Here is a 26,347-nt window from a genome sequence, read left to right on the forward strand (position 1 = left end):
GCATTGTTAGCGTGCATTGAGTTTACTGCATATTCCACTGTTATATAGCACAATTTTATTTTGAACCTAGAATTTCTGGGAAAACTGCAGTTTTTATATATATATATATATATGTGTGTGTGTGTGTATATATTTCTGGGGATGGGGTGAGGTTGCATACTTGACTTGCATATGAGGAAGTAACAGAATACAGCCACAAGATGGTGCCATGCTGCTTTCGTTTTGGCCAGTTGGAGCCCCGTGGTGACATCCAAGCAAGCCTACGCAAGCATGCAGTGCTCACACATGTGTCTTCACTTATTACTGATTAGTCTTTTCGTGACTGTGTGGGAGTGTGCAGATGGGGCTTGCTGACAGATCCTTCTGTAGCATCATTTGGTCCGGCTTCATTGTGAGACAAATCAGCACCAGGTGTGTGTATGTGTGCTCAATGCTATTTGTCAGTCCTTGATCCATTTGTATGCAAGTTGTTAAAATATGCTATAATAGGATGTCTGACATGTGCTTAGATGTGTCTATAATGCTATGTTACTTTCATATATAATATGGTATACAGTGTTGCACTATGGTAACATATGGTATAATATGGCGTGTAGCAGTACCATATAGCATACCCTGTTTGATCCTCCTTGTTAACTCTAATGGTGTCACTACATCAAGTAAGATTAACATAATGTTGTATTCAGTAAGACCATAAGAGCAAAGGAGCAGAATTCCCCTCTGTTGGCCGTCAGAAAAAAATGCAATTTTAATGCAATTTTGAGATGTAGAATCCTCACCCATCGTTTATATACAGTCTATGATATGAGACAAAATTGTGTTAAATAACAAACAAACAACCAAACCTTAAACTGAAGCAAAATGTAACCATCCAAAGATAGATAGACAGATAGCACACAATGACAAAGATGAAGACTAAACTACACAGCACACCAGGGAGACACTATAAGGTACATATAAGGATGAAAGTAAAACAGGCAGTACCTGACAGCAAAACAAAGAAAGTCATGGAGACAAACAGTAAGACACCAACAGGCAAGCATGGGGAAAAGGAAACACAATACAACTAAAGATTACAAAGGAGACTGGGAAGTCTCAAAATGTCTTACATGAAAAAAGGTGTCTGACATTCTCCATGGACAGGCTTTTCTCATTAACTTCACCCGGCAACATCATGAAGAAAAGATTCAGTTGTTCGGCTCAGCAACCATGGGTCTGAAATCTTGCTGTACTTTCACCCCTGGAGGGCTGTTCTTTAAAGCCAGGAAACTCTGAAAAAAGCTCAGAGTTGACTAATGAGAATGACAGGTTAGCACTAAAACTTTCTAAAATCAATATACAGTCCACTGACTCATATTTAGTAGATCTGAATTTACTTCATGAGTGATGGTGGAATAATGTGTTTACTGCAACATACAACAACCTAAAAGCAAATCCAAATCATAGAAATAATCCACAACAGTTTTTCATTTTAAAAAATGTTTTAGACTTTTTATACATATGTATATTACACCAACAGGGGGCGTGAGAAATCCATTTTACACAGTCACACAGTTCTCTGTAGTGGAATCCTTTTGGACCTTTGACCTTAAGTATTTCTCTTCTGAGTTCAAAATAGAGATCCCATAAGCTTAAATGCATTTAAACTTATAAATAACTTATTTATTATTGCATTTTTTTCAGGGAGTAGTGGGAGTCTGTGTGTGTCTGTCTGTGTGTGTGTGTGTTTACAGACAGGGGGATGAATCACCTGTGTCAGCACCTGCTGAATGTTGACTCTGCAGCTGAAAAAACCACCTGCTTCTGCCAGCTGAGTCTGCCACAAAATAATTATGAGTTGGAAAAATAGAAGACCACCTACAGTTATAATACCTACAACAAAAGAAGGATTTTATCTATTATTTTATAGGAATGAGCAATCTATACAAATGCACGGTAATGAAAAGGTTTACAAGATGTAATGAGAGCTGCTACGATTCATGGTTTCATGGTGACACTGTCAAAACTACAGGAGGCTGAGCTGGAGGTGACAGAGTTGAAGGTTTTTGTTGTGAGTGACCAGGAGGGAACATGGTTAGATGTAAGTACATCAGAGAGGCATTTCAGGGTGAGTCGTTTGAAGGCAAAGTTAAGGAGGCAAGGGTTGAGATGGTTTGGGCAGGTGCAGAGAACGGATAGTAGATATACTGGACAAATGATTGAAGTTGAAGGTGCCAGGTAGATAGACACAGGATCAGATGGAGACAGATAACCCACTATGGTGACCCCTAAAGGGAGCAGCTGAAAGATAAAGAATATGCAAATGCACAGTAACTTACAGTCTACACAAGTACTCTAGGGCTAGTTAGCTTTTCTAACGACTGAATTGCAGTTCTAAGAGATATGTATTTATCTTGGCTTACTGGTGTACAGTGACTTATACTTTAGTGTTAATTTGTGCCGTAAAAAAAGAATTAATTATAAAACAAAAAATAGATGATGCTAATCAGGTACATAAAGCAAAAAGATGACTAATGTGGGGAACCTTGATCATCGCTGGTCATCTGGTACGATTGTAATCTTTCTGAAAACACCTGTTGCAAACACTACACCAGATATCGCTGAATGGGGCAAAGTGAGCAGTAATGAGCCTCAAATTGATCTTTTGGAGAAAACACTTTAAATATAGCAGGATACTAAGCTCTTAGCTACTGCATGCTAGAACAAAAGCGTACCCAGTAAGCTTGACAGTTGGCTAATGTTCACATGAAGTATTGTCTGCTATTTAAACTGTGCATATTTGTAGAAGAAGTTCACCTTCAGCCAGAGGTCAGCTAGCGGTTTCTCCAATTTTACCTGTATGTGCTAAACTAAGCTAACCAACTGCTAGCTGGAGCTTAGGTTAAATTTAAACAATAATAAATTTAGAAAGAAGCCTGGTTCTGTCAAATAATATCCCACTAATAAATTGCTGTCTCAAGCTAAGTTCAGAAGCTTCATGAAGCAAAAATATGCTTTCTGTCTACAATTTGTATAGTCTGTAATGCTGCAGCTCTCTGTATAAGTTCTTTCCAGAAGTGTTCATGAGAGAAAGATGGAGGACCTTAGATTATATGGTTTGATTAAGTTATGATGTGCTTCTGGCTGAAAATTTCCACAACTTGATCAAATTATGCCAGGCTCTCTCTGCCAGGTTCTTCTCTGGTGTGTACTTTATTCCCTTTATGTCTCCCCTGTTTGTTTCATGTTCCCTGTGATCTCTTTCATATTCCCCCTCTTCATACCGCTTCTCAGTGAGTCCCCCTTTGTTTTCCCCCCTCTCTGATTCTGATAGATCCCTTACATCCTTCGCTTCGAAAGATGTGTTTGTTCCCCTCTTTTGTCTTCAAAGATGTGGCCTGAATCAGATGGTGGCTTGGAAACATTGTGCTGTTGTCCTGCATCTGTGATTCACAGAGCGGTAACTTTGATGAAAACAACAGAGATCTGATGAGGCGGGATCAGGCAATGTCGTCGGATGCATCAGCTTATGCAAGGTTAGACAGAGGTTACACATCCATCAAATATGCCTTGATCTCCAAAGAGGTGCTGCAAACTTTCACTTGAGATATCACTTGGAAGCACTGCTTCTTTAAGACTTTTGCTGATGGGATAAACTACCCTTGTAACACAGTGGAGGATGAGGCTGCCTAAATTGGAATACTCATGTAAAATACAGGTATCTACCTTTAATTTTTGCATTGACTGAGTAAATGATCTTAGTTATCACTGCAGAATAGTGTAAAAGAAAGCATCTGGATTGTGATTGAATTCCCATAACCTTGTTCCCAAATTTGTTCTCTTGCTCTGAAATTCACATCTGGTAAAGTCCAGATGTCCAGATGATACACAGACACGGATGTGCTGTCTCTAATCAGTGACTGATGGTAGTGTTTTGATAAGAGGAGACGCCAGCATTTGGACACATGAATGTGAATTGAGAAAGGGATCTTTGCTGGCAAGTGTCGAAAGATGATGTTGTAGATCAAGAGGTTTAGCTGCAGCGGTTGTATATGATGCAGAAAACATATGTTAACATAACTATTAGGATAAGACATTAATCAGAGTCACCTGTTACATATGTGGCAGTTTACTGCTCTACATGCATGTGGTTACATGAGTCTTGTCAACAGAAATTCTTTTGAGAATTTCAGTAGGAAAATGTAATTTTTTAGGAAGGAATCAAGATTTTGTGAGTTAAAAAAGAGAACAGGACAGCTAAGACCCTTCATATCTTATCACCTCAGATCCCCCCTGAAGACAGCTTCCCATCACTGGATGCCCAGTTTCACCCTAAGGCCATCCTTTGCTGGGCCATGACTTCTCTTACTGACAGAATAGTTTTCACTAATAGTAATGTGATCAGTCAGTGCACAGAGGGGACCGAGGCTGCCCCTGTCCCAAATGAGACATCATATCACACACACTCTCCGTCACTTCTCTTTCACTGAGTCAACAAGGTGTAACCACTCCGGCCATCACCCGAGACAAGACTGTGGTGCAAGAAAACCAATGTTGTTTTTTATGGGGTGACCTACAAAAGCTGTGTCTCGCAAAGAAGAGGATATCCAAGGAATTTGCAAACACAATCTTTAAGATTATATAAACATCAATGAGTTTGAATCAATCATAAATAAATGATGTGACATCTCAGGGGAAAATCAGACACTTGCCATATACTGTATGCCACATGTGTCGAACTCCAGGCCTCGAGGGCCGGTGTCCTGCAGGTTTTAGATGTGTCCTTGATCCAACACAGCTGATTTAAATGCCTAAATGACCTCCTCAACATGTCTTGAAGTTCTGCAGAGGCCTGGTAATGAACTAATCATTTTATTCAGCTGTGTTGACCCAGGGTGAGATCTAAAACCTGCAGGACACCGGCCCTCGAGGCCTGGAGTCCGACACCCCTGCTGTATGCTAACAACAAACAGCATTGCTGTAGAGCAGGGGTAGGCAACTCCAGGCCTTGAGTGCTGGTGTCCTGCAGGTTTTAGATCGCACCCTGGGTTAACACACCTGAATCAAATGATTAGCTCATTACCAGGCCTCTGGAGAACTTCAAGAAATGCTGAAGAGTCATTTAGCCCTTTAAATCAGCTGTGATGGATCATGGACACATCTAAAACCTCCAGGACAGCAGCACTCGAGGCCTGGAGTTGCCTACCGCTGCTGTAGAGGTTCCCCGTGTATCTTATCTTGTGTTACTTATCCTGCATTTTGGGTCCAGAGTGGAAAGAGTTGAAGGAGATTTGAAGGAGGAGCTTGGCCATTTGTTATTGTTTTTGGGAGATTTCATGCTGCTGTATAGTAACTTCTCACAGACTAGTACATATCAGACCTAAATAGCAGAGGCACCAGTTGCTATAAATATACAACTATAGAGCAAGACTGGAGGAACAGAATGAGAACACAAAAGGGAATTAACTAAATTAATCCAAGGAACACAGAACCCAAACTCAAAGATAACCAAAAATAGAATGTTTGAATGAATTTCATAAAACATAAAAAACCCAAAAGCGTGGGTATAAAATCCAACGATCATGGCAAGCAGCCATGCAACAGCTAGCTCATCTGAAGCTAAGCCTGCACTGTGTGCACTGACCCTCACGTACATAACCAGCATTCCCTCTATAGCTGTTGGTGTTTTGGTTCCCTAGGACTGACATGTGCAAAATATTATCACTCTTTCCTCACAGCAAGAACCCAGGGCCTTTCTGTGTGTTTCTGTGTCAAGTTTGCATGTTCTCCTCATGTTTCTGTGGTATTCCATGGGGGAAAACCCACACATCCAAGGACTTTCAAGTCTAGAGTAATTCTCTTGTCACTGTTTTTGACCAATGACCTATTGTACAGCTGGAGTTATTCCCCTGGCACAGCACAAAGGCTTCACATTTTTCCTAGTGCTTATTATATGTTTAATGGAAACAAAGGATATTTGGTCCCGTTCTATTTTATCATTCTATTTGTCATTTCAGAATTTAAACTCTTTTTTTGAGTTTGGTTAAGTGGTACAGCTAATGTTTAAAAGTCCTGTGATTGGACGTTTTAAGAAGTCTGTATTCCATTTTTTAAAGGCAGACTGGCCTTCATATGAGATACTGTGTGAGTAAGAAAATCTTTCAGCTATGATAAACAGTGCAGTGTGATGAATCAAGAGGTTTCAGTGTGGAGGGTGAAGCATATGCACTGTGTGGGAGTTTTTAGTGCATATTAGAATTAGCAGTACTGAAGAATAATGGGTGTATTAGTGGGGGATATTTAAGTAACAAAAGGCCACGCAGGTGCAGTAGGCCTCCTCAACCAAGAAAACCTGATTCGACTGAAAGATATCTATATATTTGTTTATGCTCGTGGTATATTTACTGCACAACAAACCTTATTTGTTGTGGCTAATGTAGTATGATTTTCTCCATCAGGATAAGTTGTAAATGCAATAGTGCCCCAGACTGTGCTGCATAAAACCATGAATGGAAACTAACTAAGAACATGTAAATTCTGCAGAGGTCCAATTTGCTTTCTGTTATGAATGCAGGTAACAGTAAACAAGAAAAGGCAAAAGAAGCAATACAAGTATGAGTGTTTCAGGAAACTTCTTGTAAGTGCCTGGAAGAAATGGAATATAAATGAAATGAAATGAAATGGGTACATTTTCCAGTGAGCGAGCAAGTTAATCTTAATACTCTGTAATCATCTGATAGCAGTAGAAATCTCCACAGTTGTGTTGAAGTTCCTGAGTGTGTCTGAGATCTTGTTGCTTTTCAGCATCCCCCTGAATGAGAGACCCTTCATCAAGTGTGACTCCACTGGGTCGTGGAAACGCACCAATTTAATATCAATTTGAAAAAAGTGGACATATGTACATGGATGTGTTAGAAAATGCTAGAAAATATCCACCTATAAGCACAGCTAAAGCTCAGTAAATTCCTCCTGTTCTGAGGCATGATTATCTGAACGTGTGTGTGCTGGCTGTAGGTTGAGAGACCGAAGTGACAAATGTTGCCAAGAAAGCAAATAAGCGCATTTTCAAAAGGAAAAAAAAGACTGTTGAAGTAAGCTTAGATAAAAATCATCAACATATCCCTTAATGTGTGCTCAATCATCCGGGTAAGTAAATCCCAAAAGGTTGAATCTTTGAGGTGAACAGATTCGACCTTTTGGCATCAACACCATCAACAACCACCAACTCAAGTTGATGGTCGAACCATCTAACACAGAGTCTGATCTAAAACGGTATTTGTTAAGGAACTAAACCTTTTTTTTAATGTTAATAAGGAGTTTTTATTTCATTTTTATTGTTCATTTATTGTTCATTTTATTGAAAGTCTTAATATTTCATCTTGATCTGCTGGTTTAGTGTTTTATATATTGAACATAAAAACTCCCTCAGCAACATTAACACCTGCTCCAAAATCATGGGGGTCAGGCAGAGAGATTATTATTCACTCTGGAAAATCGGGTTATAAAGAAGGAAAAGAAAACCATTATTATATTGTCAATGTTTTGTCATGTGAATTCAGGACTGTGTGGGTAAGCTGCAAACAAATTCCCCTTTTGTGGATTAATAAAATGACCTAAATCTGAACCTGAATCAAAAGACTTCATTGCTTTTCTTGTCCTCTGTCACTTTTCTCCTTAGAAGTCGGAACTGACAGTGAAGAATGCATCCTTGTTAGCTGATGCTGAGATAAAACACATGGCCCTTAATCTTTCCCAGAAAGACGGTGTGTGGGGGGAGATGTGATTAAAGTCGGAAATCATTTATCGCCACAGTACCACAGACGAGTTATTAAATGAACTGCGTTTGGCATCCTGTGGGGGCAGGCAGAGTGGGTGCATGAATGCAGAATTTTGCTCTTTGGGGAAGGTTCGGCAGTATGTATCAATTTGTTTGTCTTGCAGAATACTGAAAAATGTGACAGGATATGACAGTGGCATTCAAGCTTTTGACATGGAAGCCAGATGTAACAGTTGCCTCATGATATTTTATCATGTTGCGTGGCTCTGAATGTTCTCCATATGCTTACAACCTGCATTTTCCGGTGACGTCAGCATCATGAAAAAGTACGGGCAAAAAAGTAATTAGTGATGATCAGAAATGCAGGAAGTAGGGAAAAGAACACACAGTGTGTCGTCTTTGTTTGACTTGAAGTGGTTATTTGATGTGAAAAATAGCCATAGGTGCATTTTTGTTATTTGAATATGATGCAAAGCCTTTTGCCCTGCAAATGTGTTTTAATGAGCTTATACATTTAGTAATTAAACCTTATTGCTTGGTAGTTCTTCCTCCTCTGTGCTGTTATATTAAGAAATTATGTATAAGAGCTGGTTGATTACACTAAAAATGATATGGTTAAATCTAGGGGTTACAGTGGGATGTCGCCAATGGGGAAACCCCAAGTTCCGGTGTCACTGTGCAAGGTGGGGAAAATAATTACTTAGAAATAAGTCACATAATAACTTGGTCTGTGAGCTCAGGTAGATTTTTCTTCATGTACAGACTCTGATCTCTAAAACTCCAAAATAAACAAGGATATTAAATATAAGATTTAAATTTTAGATCTAATTTGCTGACCTTTGAAAATAATCTCTGATCTTCTCTACTAGTGAAATACACCAGCTGTACATTTAGCTCACAGGCATGTTTTCTGACAGACTTCTCAGAAACAGTTTGTGTGTTTGGTGAAATTTGTTGAGCTATTTGAAAAGTTGCATTTGGAATCATGTAGCATTTAAAAAAACCAAAAACATGTTACTCTGTTTATGATAGGTCCTCTTCTGTAACTAGTGAGATGCTGAAGTATTGCAGCCACAACTTCACATCTGTAGCATGAACGCATCACAGGGATGGGAGGGAAAGAGGATGCGCTGAAGATGTTAGACGGTAGTAGCATGTGGGGGCTGGAAGGAGTGCCAGGCCAGTAACAAAACAAAACAAAAAACCCCAAATTTAATAATAACATACATTAACCTCATCAACTAAAGTTGCCAGAGTGCCATCCTGGATCAGTCAGGCCTAGTTTAATATATGCTTCTGAAAGGAAACTAAACTTACATTTTGAATGATGTCATTATTTATCTGAATAAAATTGACGACACAAACTTGTGAATTACAACCTCAATTGCAAGACAGCTGTTTGTATTTAGTGCATCATGAAGCAAAAATTATGACAAGAATACTGCCATCAAATTTAAAATTAACTAATAGTCTTTAAAAGTGATACATTTTCTCTGTTTAAATATTTAACTTGTTTTCTGTCTTTTATTGTGAATAAAATAGGAGTTTATAAAATTTACAAATCATTGTGTTGTTTTTTTTACACCCTTTTTTGGAATTGGGGTTGTAATTTTGATTGTCTCTGCAGCTTCATTTCTACAAGGACATGTTAGGCGTGTGCTCAGTGGATGAGAAAAAACAGCCTTGTGGCTTAGTTGACGACAAATGCATTGCTAGGCGACGGCCGGGGGGCTATTCCCTGGACAGGTGGGTGGGGTCGCGAGCTGATGACAGAGGCCACACCTGCTGCCCGCCAGACGCATATACACATTCCTAATTCACTCAGAAACAGACACACACCTGTCTCACTGTTACACACACACACACACACTTGCGCTGATTTTTACCTCCTGCTCTTTTCTGGAAACATGACCTGAAGCAAATTGTACTTTAGTGGCCAACAGGTTAACGCAAAAGTGCAGTGAATCGCATGACTGAAATCAACACAACCTTTACACAGGGTACAATCTTAAATGCCAAATGAAGAACATTTTTTCTATCTGTGTTTATAGTATTGTCTTTTTAACCTATTTAATTTTGTCCTACAATTTCACATCTGCTGAATATGCTGACTTAAGTGTGCTGCCATTAGGGTGCATTAGGATTGGCTTTGAAATAGCATTAAAAAAAACTAAATAAGAAAAGTATATTGCTACAAAATATTGCAGCCTTAATTTAAGGAAATAGATCCACTGGGTTTTTGTTAGCATGCTTTGTTAAACCTAAACGGCTGATGGCAGTTATCAAGTCTCCCAGAAAACACCGGCTTTCTCAATCTACCATTAGAACAGAAACAGTAGTGTTGTAACCAGGTGACCTATTGCAAACAGCTGCATATTTCACACAAGAAGACTTGCATGACTTGCATGGTGCCCCGCAAAGAACTTAACCACTGGGGTAAACGTGACAAAGTTACCCGACTAACCTCAGATCCTGCTTTGCAGTGCAGGCCTCAGCAGATTAGCATTCGTGTCATATTGATGCCCATATTATTCATTCTCTTTGCAGCTTTCTTATTCTCTATGGGGGGAAAAAATATCTGCTTTACCTGAGCACTAACTTTTGGGGCAGGGCAGGTAGTGCACATGAATAATCAAGACTTGGAGTATGAACAAGGAGCAATGAAAAAAAGGGAGAAAAGCTATAGTCAAAGCAAAACAATAAGCCAAAAGATGCTAGGAAGGAAGTTTAGTTTGTCACTTAGGTGTCTCCTTTTACATCACACAGTCATTTGATCCAGTGTTGGCTTAAAAATACTGATTATAGCATGAAACAACACTGAGTCAGAGATTTTATGGAAATTGGATGTATTTAGTCATACTGAATTTGCTGTTTTTGAGAGGCTTTTGTAAGGCAAAACTAATCTCTGTGAAAAACCCATATAATCCTATTTAAGAGAGTGTTGCATTTGCTGGCCTGTTTCAAAAACACGAGCAGCATGAGGGATTGTTATGTTTTGTTTTTTTATGGGAACACATTGTACATTTTTTCCACTTAGAAATGTCTTCAGATTTATTTAAAATCGACCTGTGGACGTTTTTAACAGATAATTACCACATATAGTTCATCTCTGTAGGTTTTTTTTAATAGTATATAGTATATTAGCCCTTAAACCTTTAAACCACCATTCCTATCTCCATATGGTCAACACTCTTTCCAAACCGGCCCCTCCTCTTCACCATTGCTCGGTAAATACACTTCTATCCCCCACCTCTGAGCCATGCCAGGCAAGAGGTCCCAGAGGAACAGCTTTTATATGAGCTACAGTGAAACCTGAGAGGGGGGGCATAGACAGCTATTTGCACAGCCTATCTATTTGTGTGATTCACGTAGCAGGTGGGCAACACTTTGCCTTGTTTGTCTATTGTGACCCACATGGCTCATCTGCATGCAGACATCCATACACACAAAAACAAGCAGACAAAAATTCAAGCCAAAAAAAAGAAAAGAATTATCTTTGGGGGGTTTGTAATAATGGAGGCGCTTGAAGCAAATTAGTGAAAGATTAGTTTTGCATCTGACAAGGGGCTTTGAAGACAAACGCGTTAGAAAATACAGTATATGCTTCTGGTATTTACCTTGCTGATTGTCCCAGCAAAGGGAAATGTCACTCCATATTAGGTTTGCCACAGCCCTTGGAGCGAGTGGAATTTATTATCACATTTCTGCATAAAAGGAGGCACTGCGCTATTGAAAATTAAATGAAGGTTCATCATGATACACATAATAAAACAGAGAGCTTTTATTGGATGGGAAGAGTGTATTATTTTATTTATTTTTTGAGATGCTTGACTGAATCTGACATGGACTACAACTGGGTTGTGGGCCTGAAATGCTTTAAGCAACGCATGTGACCAGACAAGAGCAAAGTTGCCCTGGAAGTCACCTGACTTTGTTGTTTACAAGAATGCACATGAAAAAACATTCAAAAGTCAGCTCTGTGAGGAAGAAGCTCATTGTAGGAAGGATAATATAGACGCACAGTAAGTGGAGTGTGTGATGATGATCAGCTCGAGGTCATATAGGGCTTTTAAGGTTATCAGAGGAAAACTTAAATCTAAAGAAACGGGCTGCAGTGTTGTTAGATGCGGAGGTGCGATCTCCCATGTTTGATAAGGCCAGTGTGCCGTAAATAACTGTTGCTGGGTGACGTGAAGGGCGCCCGGAAACCCATTTGCGCCTCAGCAACACAAACATAAGAGACCACACACACTGCAAAAAAATGGGGAAAAAGTGCCATTAAGAGTTGTGTGTTCTAATTTTTTAAAGTTACCTAAAATCTTAAATTAGGTCATGTCTATAGATAGATTAACTTTTCCCATTTGTGTAAAGATTTCTAAAAGACTTTCAAAATAAACTGTGAGTTTTTTTCCGAGCCATGCAGAACTCTTGGATGAAATCATCACAATCACTCAAACACACTTCCACCCCACGTGTTCATCCCCGCGAACCGACGATGTTTTTTGCAGTGTGCAGAGTGGCACCGCTCTGCCGGCCGAGCTGGAGCTCTACTGTAAATGCGCCCTCCCCTTTTCTCCTGTTTTTTATTTTTTTATTTTATAAATCTTTTGGACACACGCTTGAGATTTGCTCTAACAGCCTATCCCAGTTTGAAACACTCACTTAAGAGTGTCTCTCTCTCTCACACACACACCGATACACACGCTACACCCCCCCTCCAAAAAAAGAACACACTCCTTCAACTCCATCGGTGGGGAGAACATAGCTATCGGATGAGATTTGTTTCCAAACGCGCACCGATGGCGGTGTGAGGCGTTTGGTTTGAGAAGTACGAGCGGCGCTTTGGATTTGTGGGCAATTCTTCTTCTTTTTCCCCCTTTTTTGTTCATCATCTGCTGAATCCTGCTTTAGGGAAATTAACAAAGATATGGATTACTCACTTTGTCTATTCCTACTCTTGGCGACCGTTTCGTCTGAGTCTAGCGGGCAATTCCCAACATCGCAGATGTGAGTACTGTACAGCTGAAAACAGCCTGTTGGCTTTTTAAAGTAATACGGTGTTGTATCGTAGAAATGACAGCCTACCTTTTTACATGGCTCTTTTTTTCTGAACCTGTATCATTTTATGGCATGTTCGGAGATATACGGTAGATGCAAAGCAGCCTGGTAATCACTTAAAGAGAAATGTGGTGCTAAATATGCTCCTAAAGCTTACATTAAGTTTGTGAACGCGCACTTTGTGGGAAATCCTCTCGGAAGCAGAACAGTCCTTATTCTTGCCAACTGATGATGAGGATTGTACATGGGCTTTGTACATTACTTTAACTTTGTGAAATATGATATTAAAAGCTGCTGCCCATTTATTGTCAGCCTGCAGCGATGTGACATATGGCGGGCTGTCACATGAATCATCCCAAGAAGGGAGACTAAGGTCTGAACTTTCTCTTAACCATGTCCGCAGATAGTTCTGACATTTGGCTATATGCGTAGATTGCTGTAATGAATCACATTTGTTTATAGTGCATGGAGTTTGAACTGTAAATAGGAAAGCTTTAGAAAGCATACATACTCCTTTTTATGTCTTTATGACAGCAGTTGGTTATTGAAGGGTCAAATGACACAGTTAATCCATTATTTATCCAAAATATTGATATTTTTTGTCTTCTGCTGATAATATTGATGAATAATGGTAAATGTATTCATCAGGACGGTTACTTGATTAGTAGATAATACAAATGATGATTAGTTTTCCCTATTTTGCTGGACACCTTTCAATATCACCTTGCGTTGATTAGGCAATTGGTGATAAAGTTGTCTCAAACCTTCCTTAAAAGTTTAGTTTCTTGTGATTTCCAGCATGCAGACCAGTACTTAAGCTCAGTGTGGAAAACTCTCTGTTTGCCCTGCAAGACGTTAACTCGGTTTACAAACCCATGCCATCAAGTAGAGATATCGCTTGCACAGTCAAGCTATCTCTGGCTCTGTCTAAATTTGACCTTCCATATTTGCACTGCAGCATTAATAGATGTAACAGATGATCTGTCCGCAGTCGCAGGAATACATTTCCCAAATTAAGCAAAAGTGTAGGTGTGCAAGGCTGTTCGGCTGACATGCTGAACCTCACACTTAATCAACAGGTTTAAGATATTCCAGATGGTTCTAAAGGAGCCAGGACTACAGGTTTTGGTTTTGAATGCAGCCCAAGTTCAGTCCTAGAGAGATGAGCTATGATGGCACTTAGCCTAATGGCTGAATATGGTGATGTCAGACTCGCAGAGTGGCCAGCCTACTCCCTATATTTCACGGGCACTAAGTGGATTGATCTGTGGGTTGTGTACATGATATTCATGTTGGTGCGGACGTTCACTCGCTGGTGCACGTTCACTCTTTTATTTTGCAGATATGAGTATTTATTTCAGAAGAAAGCATGCCAGAGTCAAACTATAAACCCACAGTTGTAATGCGCCTTCTTAAAAACATATTCCTAGCCACCAGTAAAAAAAAAAACATAAGTCAGTGCACAGCTTCTTTTAATTCTTGCTATTTCACTGTGAGCAATTGCAGCCAGTGTTTGTATACTGTTGTAGTGACAGTGATTTTGAGTGACAAGCTTCACGTTGACTCCTCAAGGTGAAAGTCACAGAGCAAAACAGAGTAAGTAGAAGGGCAAGGATGGAGAGACCGACCCAGCCCGTTTCCCTTAAAGAAATTCAGAAATGTGGTTCTTAAGTAGCTCAGTGTTTATGACTACAGCCAAACATTTACATACACTTTCTATACTATTATTTATTCTGTGTTACTTTCTTTTTTCCCCTTTATTCCTTGCTTCCTTCACTCCTTCCTTCTCCTCCGTTCCCCTCCCTATCTCATGGACTTGAAGTGTGACTGTATCTCTGGGCTCCATCTCTAACCTCACATGCCAGCATCTGTCTGTTCTCAGATCTTCATGTCCCCTCTCCTCCTCTCAGCCCTCCCTCCACGCCTTCTCACTCTGTTTCTCATCGCTCTGTTTCCGTCTCGTTCTTTCTCTGTCCGTCTTCTATCCGTCCGGCTCCCTATGTGTCTCTTTAGCTCTCCCCTCTCGGTTTGTTTTGTTGCCAAAAGGCAGATGATTAACATCATCAAATCTGAAATGCAAAGTCTGATGTCATAGACTGTGCCCCAGAGATCTCTGCGCCATTCAAAGACACTGTTAGATCAGGAAAGATAAAAAGACACGATGGAGATAAAGAGAAAAGGAGACAAGATGAAAATCCAGACTACTTGGCCTTATTGATTACAAACATATATAATATATGGACATTTTGCTACATAAATCCTGCCAACGTGCAGCTGACTGTTACCACACTTGCAGCCAAATACACAGAAAATATCCAAATGTTTTGCCGCTATGTGCCATTTCATTGTGCTAACATTCCCATCTGATCCAAAGCTTGGTCATATGCTTGTTCCTGGCTTTCACCCTGGTCACTGACACATATAGCTTGTTTTATCTTGATCCTACTGATTTCCACACTTTCTGTCACCCTCCGCTCTGTTTCTCCCACTCTCACTTGCTTTTTTTTTTGTTAAAGCTAACTAGATTTCATGCTCAACCAGCTAAAGCGCCATGCGTCTTGTGTTTGTGGCCTCGTCTCTGGCAATTAGTTGGCATAATGTGAGGAGATGCGTGATATCAAAAGAAAGCAGCAAGATATAAGTCATGTACATATATATAAGTATATAAAACCACACTTAGAGCGAAAGCAAGCTTCACATTGAGCCCTCTGTGAACTTAAAGGACTAGTTCAACATTTATTACCAGTTCATATTGAAAACAAATTGTAAAGATACAATTTTTGTTTTTAGGTTCGGGGATTTGTACGAAAAATGAAGCCAGCATAGGAGCATCAAAGTTCCTAGGAACAAACATATCTTTGTCTTTGCCACCTGGTACAAAAAGTGCCTTGGTGTCTGTCTAATTCACAATAAAGCAATGAAATTTGATAGAACTCACCTAGTGATACTGCTTATTATGGTCATTGCTTTTCTTTCAGTGGCAGACGGATGCCAACAAAGGCGCTTCTGTAGCCACTAGAGGCATCACTTCCAGTGATTTAAGCCACCGAACCACACCCTTCATCCGCATCAACCGAGCATTTTTAACATAGCTGTGTGTTTTGTATAATTTTGTTTCGTTTTTGGGACCAAAATTTTAGCATTTCTTCTTTAGTCTGTTCCTTAGCACTAATTAGCTGAAATCTGTCTCTCTCTCTCTTACAGCCATACTGTTTGTAAATGCAGCCAAACCAATGAGTGGTGTCCCAATGGCTATGTCCATCTTGTGTATACAGTCTGGCACTAACAGCCTGTACAAAAAAAAAAAAGAAAAAGGAAAATCTGTGCTCAGATTTTGATGATTTGTGTATTATTTATTACTGTGTACTGTATTAGCAAGTGTCTGTGCATTGCACACATGCTGTTTGTTTATGGTTGCACCACGCCAGCCTACTTTTATGGTGTTAACTGATAACTTTGTACTCAACCCTCCTATTCAAATCTGGTTTATTTAAGACAACAATGGCTGAAATGCTAAATCAAAGTTGCAGAAAAGGAGTTTCCAAACAAATGGATGATGTTGTGGTGGTTATGTAGCACTTTGTAATATGGCCTGGGACTAAGGATGTAATTCCTCTTAGTCCCTCTGGCATGGAATAACTGGAAATGATACACATTAGGCTTCACGTAATTTGAAATAAGAAACAAGTATAATTAAAAGTGTACATGGCTAATAGGAACACATTATTGTTACTTCTGTTGTGTTCAATTTTGACTTTTCATATAAATAAAAAGCAAATCATATTGGGTTTCACACTTTCTTCATTCATGGTAAGCTATTATTTTTTTGTAGTTTTCTTAAGGCCCTTTTGAAAATTGTTGATAGGCCTATGTCCTGAAGTGTTTATCTATTATTTGTGAGTAGAAGAGCAGTCCTTATCGCATTTCCATATGTGATACAAGAGGATGTTTGAATAGTTAAGTGAATAGTTGAACATTCATGACCCACACCAAGATAATGCATGATAAAAATGTAAAAAGGCAATGTTAAGCCACTATATAATAATGCCTACATCCCTAAAGGTACAGTGTATTTGCAGTGTAAGCTTGGGAAATTTTGTTTGTTTTTACACTTAATTACTTGGAAATTAAACACTTAATTATTATTAATCTCATCTTCTGTGTAAAAACTTGAACTGTCACGCCCTTATTCTGGTATATCGACAGGCGACAAGTGTATTGATAAGTATTTGTAGGTGAACATCGTTATTGCAGATAAAATACACTGAAATTCCATTTAATTCTTGGGGAATTAGACCCTTAGTTGCAGGCCACAGTATAAAGTACTAACTTATAATCTGGCCTCAGTAACTTCATGTTTTGTCCGTTTCCCTGAAAACCTCACAGTCTGACCAGTAACAATCGCAAAACTATTATTTAAATCGCAAATTAATACAGACAGTACTCCTTCTGTCTACAGACTAAACAAATAACATGTCCATCAGTTCAATGATTAGCCGAGTAGTAAGGGAGACGATGCCTGCTGACGTGAGCAGAGGTGGGATGTATATATAAGATTTGATAGGATCTGAGATATTAGTCAGTTCTTTAGAAGTGCTGTTAGTTAGAATTTGTTTTGTCATGATTATCCTTTACTAGTTTTTATGCTTTATGTCCAGCTGCTTACAAAAGAGATAAGACTTCTCAACTAAATCTTAACAAGAAGGCTAAATGGTAAATGGCCTGTATTTATATAGCGCTTTAATAGTCCCTAAGGACCCCAAAGTGCTTTACACTACATTCAGTCATCCACCCATTCACACACTGGTGATGGCAAGCTACATTGTAGCCACAGCCACCCCGGGGCGCACTGACAGAGGTGAGGCTGCCGGACACTGGCGCCACCGGGCCCTCTGACCACCACCACTAGGCAACAGGTGAAGTGTCTTGCCCAAGGACACAACGACCGAGACTGTCCAAGCCGGGGCTCGAACCGGCAACCTTCCGATTACAAGGCGGACTCCCAACTCTTGAGCCACGATCGCCCCGTGGCTCAAGAGTTGGTTAGACGTTAAATGTTCTCTAACGTCTAACTAATCTCTTACAATTTTCTTCAGCAATGAGAAAAGAAGCCATCAAGAACAGGATTTTTATGAGTTTTCTTCATAAGTCCCCCCCCCCCCTTTATTAATCAGGTTTGACTTGACACTCAATCATCCCAGTAGGCTGGCACCAACAGTGGCCTGTAATGATGGCTCAGTTTCTAGAAGACACCAGACGTATGCACCTTAGTTCACTGCCAGACTTCCTCTAGATCCCAGATGCTTGGTGTTACTGCTGCTGAACAGCTCAGTCATAAAATGAAATAGGTTGCAGGAGTAAAAAACATAGTCTAATATGCTGATAAAGAAGATAATCATGGCTTTAATCTGCTCTAATCATACAATTAGTTGAGTCGCTGCCTTGAAGCAAAGAAAACTTGTTAATACTTTTACATTCAAATTTCCATTACATCATCACTGAGCTGAAGAGCAGGCTCAAAAAACTTGTATCCCTGGAAAATCATGCTAGCCATAGCCCCTGTGTCCAAAACATTATTACTTTAATATTTTTATTTTTATAAATTCTGCTTTATTTTAGTCAAAAGGCTGTGGGCTTTGTTTGCTGATTGAATCGCAGAGCCGTAGAGCCTTCGTTTTTCTTGCTTTGGCAAAGACTGGGCAATTAAGAATGTCTCATCTAATGAAAAAACAAAACAAAACAAAGACAAATGCATTCATTAAATTAGATTTCCCTTCAAATTTCATTCCAGTGTCAAATCTAACTTGGATTATGACACTGATAATACGGGAGAGATTTGAAAAGGATGAATCGAATGTAATGAGCCGCAGATGGAAATGATCTGCTCGGGGCTGTCTAGGGTTTCCTTGGCTGTGATTTCGTCTTGGCTGTAAGGGAGTTAGTGCTAGCAGGTATATTTCAGGAGGCACGCTCAGAATCAGGCAGCTGACGGGGTAATATCTGTTACACATAAACATGCAACAGTGCAAAATCTTTGACCATGAATAACGTTTGCTATTTACTCACTTTATTTTCTTTAACCCTTTCACATTTCTTTTGCTTTTCTTTTACACCTCACCCTTTTATTTCTCACTCATTTATGTTTTTTCTTCTCATCTACTCACTCATTTTCCTTTGCCCCAGTCTGACTATATTTATCCAGGACGTCTGTCTTTGGGGACGGGGGTGTTAAGTGTCCTGACACAGCTGTATAGGTAAAGATAGAGAGGCGTAGAGTGGCAGGGGGCTTCCCATAAATCGCCCTCTCCACGGCGGAAGTTTTGAGCGTTCTTCTGCGTGAGTTTTCCTTAAGGTCTGACTTGGATTTGTAAGGAAAAAGACACACATACATACACATACGGTACATTAACACTTCCAACTACGTGAAGAAGAAATGTGGGGAGGAAAAGAAGCTCACATGAAAAATCCCAAGAATTTTCCATTGCACCGTTGCCTGGGAAACCCTGGGAATAGTTAACAGCTGTTGGGATAGCAGCCCTCTTTGGTACAGGAAGCACATCTGTATGTTGAAACAGAAAGCGAGGGCACTACAGTTCAAGGCAGAAATTTAGGATATTCCAGGGAAGCTATCAAAAGTTAGTTAGTCGAGTAATATAACGGCAAAGATACAGAAGAGCAATGTGAAATGAAAGTGGCAGATGTTTGAAGAGAGAGGCTGTTTGTGACTGAAAGTTGAATATCATACCCTGTGGCACCTCTTGTCTGTTCTGTCTGTATTTGCATGAGCCAGAAATGTGTCATCAAGTTTGATACACGGCACAAGAAAGCAACATGATCATGAACAACATAATCATTTAATTAAACAATTTGACAGAAAGAAAAAGTATCACTGCCTTATGGAGAATATTAATTTTGTGAGAGTTCATTAAGTGTTTCCTATAAATATTTAGAGCTCTGGTTAACGACTCAGTAAGTCATCTTATTATAATAACGCACTAGTAGCTTTAAGTGGATAAAACACACTGCTAGGCCATCTGATGTGTTATATTTTGAGCGAGGCCCATGATGGCTTGTGATGGTGCCTCTCGAGCCCCTTAATGGAGCTGCATTGAGACATAAGAGCAGCGGTGCTCAGACACCAACACTGGCACTGTGTGTAGCCATCAGGGGAGACTAGTACTCAGTGTAGCACTAACACTAGTCTGCTTGTGTAGGCGTTTAGAATGACGTTAATTGGACATTGTGGCTAGAGGGGGCTTTCAAATCTCTATTTATACACATCGTCCATCCAAGATCGTCTGTATGTGTAGTGAGGCTGAAGGGTAGGGTCTGATGTATGGATGGCTGGGTAGGGAGTTTGCTCAGAAAGTGTGAAGGTGACAGAGATGTGGAGGTTTAGTCATCTGAGCAGAGTTCAAAATGACATGTCGCACGGGGAAAGACAGCTGGAGGGGTGAGGATGAGTAAATGCGCTGAAATGGTTCAAAAGAATACAAACTTTTGTTATAGCGTTGTTTTCAAAGACTAAGGGATGAAAGATTGTACATAATGTCATGAAATTAGATTTCCACTACATGCTTACTGTGGCCAAAAATGTATAATATTAAAAGAAACCATTGTGATATTGATACAAGATATGTGAATCAATTTCTACCAGTCCAGTTCATCTTTAGGTTTGGTGGTCTTATGGATCAAGAGGCTTATCAAGGTGGCAGTGTGAGTCAAGTTGGTATATCGTGACGGTGGCTTTGACTAGGACATACAGTGAGAGTAAAGAACTCTACTTGACAGTGATTCAAACTGGTTGTACACTTAGAATGTGGATGTAGTGTTGTGCTCTTGGAAAATTCACCAAAAAAGTCTTTTTTTGTTTAGACACAAGTATGTCTGATGGGAAACTTTGTGCACACAGGAAGTGTAATCTTAATTGAGTTACTGCTGTTGTTCTTTACACTGTTCTGGTATCTCACCAGTAGGTGAAATTTCTCTGCAGCAAGTACAGACACTTTCAGGTGTCACAACAATTCTGCTTTCTCTGATTTAATGTGTCGAGACACCTGCAGGGAGAGGTGATACAATGGAAGCTGTAAAATACACGCCGTTTGACATGGAGGGTGTGGAGGAGGCCGACTATTGGCTAAGAGGACAGAGAGTCAGTCCCAGCTCGTCGTGCTTCAGAGTGCGAGGTCAAACGTGGGCAAGGGTAGGGAAAAAAGTCTGACCCCAGTTCCCCTGTGGCAGTCTCATGCTGTCAGAGACAAACAGAGCAGTGCTCAGATAACCAAATGGCCCAGTCTGAATTTGTTACCTTGTATTTCTTGTAAATAGATGTGTGAAGGGAGGAAGGTTGTTTTTTTTAGCACAGTAGATTTATGGATGAGAAAAAAGAATTAAAACAACTAAATGTAGAAATAAGAACACTTCAATACACCCCATTAATGGCTTCTTAGACAGGTCGCCCTAAGTTAGATAAGCGGTTAAGCAAATGAATGGATATTGCTCATAACTACCTATTTATTCCTTCCTCCACAAGACTCAGTTATTTCTCTGCAAGAAAAGAAAGTGGCATCAACAGTGGCGGTCCTAGCCTGTTTGGTGCCCTGGGCGAACACCCCCTCTGGCACCCCCCCACCCCCTACACACATAAAACATATTAAGGATTGTACATTAAGATATTTTATTGTAAAAACTGTTGTCGGAACCATACTGAATTTAACCAGATAAACACACACACACATATATATATGAAGAGAGAGAGAGAGAATGCATAGTATGCAAACAACTAACAAACAGCCATTATAATTCGTCATACAATGAGAATAGGACAAATCAACAATTGACAATGACTAATTAATATTGTGCTGAACACAGTCCAAAAGATTCAGTAAGCTACATCAGTGTCTGCTGTTTACTATCATAGCCAAGTGGCTAACAAACGTAAACAGAAGTTTTCGCTATCCCTACTAATTATAGTTATCTTGTTGTATCTCTGTTGTGGTCAGTGCTATCCTCTATGCTGTTGCATGCTGGGGCAGCAGGTTGAGGATCACAGATGCCAACAGACTAAATAAACTGACCCACAAGGCCAGTAATGTTGTGGGGGTGGAGCTGGACTCTGTATATATTAGTGCCATTTCTTAAATGTGTAAAATCTGTAACATAATTTATTGTTTGGAGTTTAGTCTGTTACTGTTACTATTTTTCAGTTTCTTCTTGGAGCAACTGTAACCCACATAATCTCCTTAGGGATTAATAAAGTATTCTGATTCTGATTGTTTCAGGATGACCTGCCATTATCCAATGACGCATCTGCTTACCTGTATCTTTTGCTCGTTTCTCCTCCTCTTCTTTTCTCTTTTTTCTAAACTGAGCACCTGATGGCTTTGAACTTTTCTTGTCCATCTTCCATTGGTTTTAATTTTGCACTCCAGTATGAACACCCATCCCCCAACTCGAGGATCACCACAACATAACCTAATAGACCTACACCTTAGTTCACAGATTCACTTTGTCTAGGGTTTATTTCTGGGATTTCGCACAACCCAGGATTCAAATCATGAATACATAATGGGCTTGGATTGACAACATTATGAATGAAGTGTGCTCTGTTTGGAAGCAGCCGGCCCCCCTCGCCTTTCGACAGGTTGTGTGAGACTTTAAATCATCAAACTGTAAATTATAAATTGTTATTGATTCCTTTACCCCTAGTCCTAAAGTGTATATTTATTTTCTTACTCTTCTTATATTTATTGTTTGTTTACTTGCACTGCTGTAACTGGAGCCTTGTTGTGTCATCACCGAGGGCTCTCGCGCTCACTTTTCGCGTATAGAATTTCGAAAAAACATTGATGCAAATTATAAGCCTGTATCATAATGTCTGGTGTTTTCCTGTTTGTTGGTTTGTTTTTATTTTGTTTTATTTTGCGGGTTGGTTATTAGATGCCGCTCCAGCCAGCCAGAGAATCCCCCGCCGCCCCGCCCTTTCTGTGTCGCAAGTAGCAGGCGCACCTCACAAACGGAGGGCGCCCTTACTCCCATCAAATGGGCGATAGAAAACCGATCGGTGCCTATGCCATCCCCAATATGCGCTGGCATGATGTCGGGGCAGCATGAGTACGAGCAACTTTTTTGCCGATGCCCGTGATGCCGCCCCCACCACGATGCCGCCCTGGGCAACCGCCCAGGTCGCCCATATCAAAAACCACTACTGGGCATCAACAGCGGATATACATTCAAGAATTGGTCAAGCAGCGGCAGCTTTCACCTCCCTCCGATGGTACATCTGGAAGAAGACAAACGTCACCCTTACCACCAAAATTCGCCTGTACCGTACACTGGTATTGCCCATTCTTCCCTATGGGTCGGAGATCCTCAAACATGACCTCAACAAGCTTGAGGTCTTCCAAATGCGCTGCTTGCATCAGATTCTCCAAGTGTCCCTCCGAGATCATCTCAGCAACAGTGTGATACGTAGTCAGTGTCACCAGCAGCCCTCAGTGGAAGAGCTGATTAGGAAGCGACGACTGCAATGGTTTGGCCACATCTGCCGCATGAGAAATCATCGCCTTTTGATGCAGCAGCACCCCTCCCACTGGAGAATCAAGCGTGACGTGCCCAAGAAGACTTGGATTAAGCAAATTGAAGACAATCTTAAACAAGGACGCCTAACCCTCGAGCAAGCAAAGGTGAAGGAAAGAGACCACAAAGCCTGGAAGTGCATCGTTGACCAAGATGGAAACCCTACAGCACCCACAGCAACGTATTGGCTTCGTGGACAACCTCGCCTGCCAACCGCCAGCTAGGGACAAAAGAATAAGAAGAAGGAGAAGAAAGATTTCTCTGCCAACAGGTGGAGGTATCTGAATTAGCGGGAGAAGTTTGCCTGCAGTTTAGGCAACAAAACTATTTGGTAAGGATTGGGGGAAAGATCGTGCATTGGTTAAAATATACTGATTACCGTGTTTTTAAGAGTGCCTGTCTGGCAGAAAGCCATGAAGGCAACCTGTATTTGCTGTTTGCCTTTAAGGTTATATAAAAAAACTAAAAGATTTTTTTTTTTTTTTTTAAGTAGTTGAGAGGTGGAGGTTGGGCAAAGGCATTAGCAGAGGACGTAATCGTCTAGTCAAATAGCTGCGATGTACATAACTTTTTAATGTTTTTTTTCCCTGCTCTACAGTAATGTCCAGCTACTAGGCTGATCTTTTTTAACTAAAAGAAGTGTGCCAGTCCCAAGCCTGGATAAATTGAGGTTTGCGCCAGGAAATGCTTCTTTGCTGAAATTCTTGACATTCTCATCCATTTCCTGTGCCACCACTTGGGAAATAAGGAACCAGCTACAATGTTCTATATATTTATTTCTAATAAAATGTCAAACCTGAGCATATTTGATTAACAGTCACAGTTATGTCAAGAGTCACTCCTTAGGTTTGAGAACCTGGAATAATGTCTTTGGAATTTTATCTATCTACTGATATACAGTATATCAGTTTACATTTATATGTGATCTTCCAGTCAAAACATTTAGAAACACAAACAAAGAAACCAACGCCCCCCAAAAAACCATAACAAATGTACGCTCTCTCCTGCGAAATTGTCCTTTTTGGGCACCATTTCTCAGGATGTCACTTTGAGCTCATCTTCTATGACAGCCGTAATTCTTGGACATCTTACGGGGTTTTTTCTCCAGTTAATTTCACAGAAACTTGGAAGACACTATTATCTTACTTTGAGCATCAATAATTTATTTCTTCTGTGACGTCCAAAAGTGTTACACAAGGCATTAAAATTAAGCTGTGCTAAAGAAATGCATTCAGGTTTGAATAACTGAAAAAGAACTTGAAAGATTTCTGTAACTAAACCTTGTGGTACTTTTGGTGCTCAAATTACCTGATTATTATGTAATTGTCTTTGACCAGGAAGCCCCACACAGTTTGAATATGAAGCAACATCCCACAAATCCTGCCATTCAGAGCTAAGTAAACACCTGAAGTGTTGCTCAGAAGTTAAGTTTAGCATAACAAGTCAATATAAGTTCACCTGTAAAACCAGTCCCAGTGGAATCAACTTCCTGTAACCTACACCTTGTCTTTCCATGCACGACTGCCCACCAGCATTGCCCCATCATTTCAAAGTGATCTCATGCAATGTCAAGTCAGCTCTTCTGCAACTGTAATTACCCTAACATAAGTGCTTGATAGAGTACAAAAAATAAATACTGTCAAGGCTTCACTTAAACAGAGCTCTTCAGAGCTAGGCAGGGGGCTAGGCTAAAACGCTCTGCATGACTCGCTAAGAGGAAAATATAGAGGAGAGGCAGAAGCATCAATAACGTCCTGCCATAGAGGATAATGAGGCCGAGAGACATTTACAAAGCCTGCAATTATGGTGTTATTGACCTCAATAAAGGAGAAGATATCATCACTTGTCTCCTTTGTACTTTGTGGTGATACATGTGGGAGGAGGAAAAGCAGCTGGGGGGGGCAGAGGAAGGAAAATTCTAGCACTCTGAGTTCATTTAAACTCGATAAGGAAGCAATAGGTAGTTATGCGATGGAAATGTAAGCTTTCACAATATGAAGTCCTAATTTGCAAAATTAGACACAACAAACAGACAGACGGCAGTGTCACTGCTGGAGGGAGCAAGACAAAATAAAGTGAATTAAGAGGAAAGACCCAAGCAGAAGAAGTATACTAAGCCATTAGCGGTAGCTTTACACCAGAGGGATAAAGCCCGTGTAAGAAAGGAGGGAAAGGCACGAAGAAAAAGACAGGAAGAGGGGCAGAAAGTGACTGTTTGTCTTCTCCAATGCTCTGTCAAGCTTGCTGCTTATTAGATGCACTATCCCCCAGTGGCTCAATTACATCCATTCTGGCATCCTCAAACATCCCTATCCTTTTTGTGCATCTTCTCAGCTTCCAGTAATAGTATCAGGCTTGTTCCTCTCTAAGAACAGATTAGAAGCCCAAATTACTACTATTAGAGGAGGATTTTAGCTTTCAAACTGTCACCCACTCTTGGAAACCATGACTCAACTTGATGGGACTTAAGGAGGGAGGGGGTTTGCTTTTGGATGCTTTTTCCGTGACAGTTTTGATGGAATTAAGAGATCAGATGTGGATCTGCAGACTGGCTTCAGAGTATAAAAACATGAGGATGTTTACAAGGCAAGAGGGCGCTGGAGTGGAAATTCTGAGATTGGATATTGAGCCCTGGATTCTTGTGCGCTGCTTGTACACGAGCATGCTGGGCCTCTGAGGTGGTGTGAGGCTGATTTTTCAGTGATTCAGTAAGGATGACGTCCAACAATGCTTAATCAATATTCTACATTTTCACTTGGCTCTGGGTGTCAGATTTGTTTGCTTTTTTTCCCTGTGAGTAAAACAGAAGGAAAGAAAACAAAAAGTCTAACAATGAGGGTTGGAAATGATTTGGGCGTACTTGAAAACCCCTACTGCTGAATGACAATGTGAGGTCATGTGTGAAAAACAAACGGATGTGCTTTTTCCTAGATTTACTTCATGCTGCATGAAATT

At 40.2% G+C, this 26,347-nt stretch overlaps 1 protein-coding gene across 3 annotated transcripts in view; it reads left to right on the forward strand.

Annotated features, from left to right (window-relative positions):
* The first annotated feature begins 12,291 nt into the window (after window positions 1-12,291).
* Window positions 12,292-26,347, forward strand: part of cacna2d1a (calcium channel, voltage-dependent, alpha 2/delta subunit 1a) — a 127,384-nt gene continuing 113,328 nt past the window's right edge. For 2 of the 3 annotated variants that reach the window (XM_039600949.1, XM_039600950.1), the window contains exon 1: window positions 12,293-12,763. In XM_039600949.1, coding sequence (XP_039456883.1) covers window positions 12,684-12,763 — 80 coding nt within the window. In that variant the 5' untranslated portion in view covers window positions 12,293-12,683. Of the gene's footprint in view, window positions 12,764-26,347 lie in introns of all 3 variants that reach the window. The other variant, XM_039600948.1, reaches the window with a different exon arrangement.

This window comes from Oreochromis aureus, linkage group 17 (genome assembly GCF_013358895.1).
Source record: "Oreochromis aureus strain Israel breed Guangdong linkage group 17, ZZ_aureus, whole genome shotgun sequence".
Lineage (NCBI taxonomy): Eukaryota > Metazoa > Chordata > Actinopteri > Cichliformes > Cichlidae > Oreochromis > Oreochromis aureus.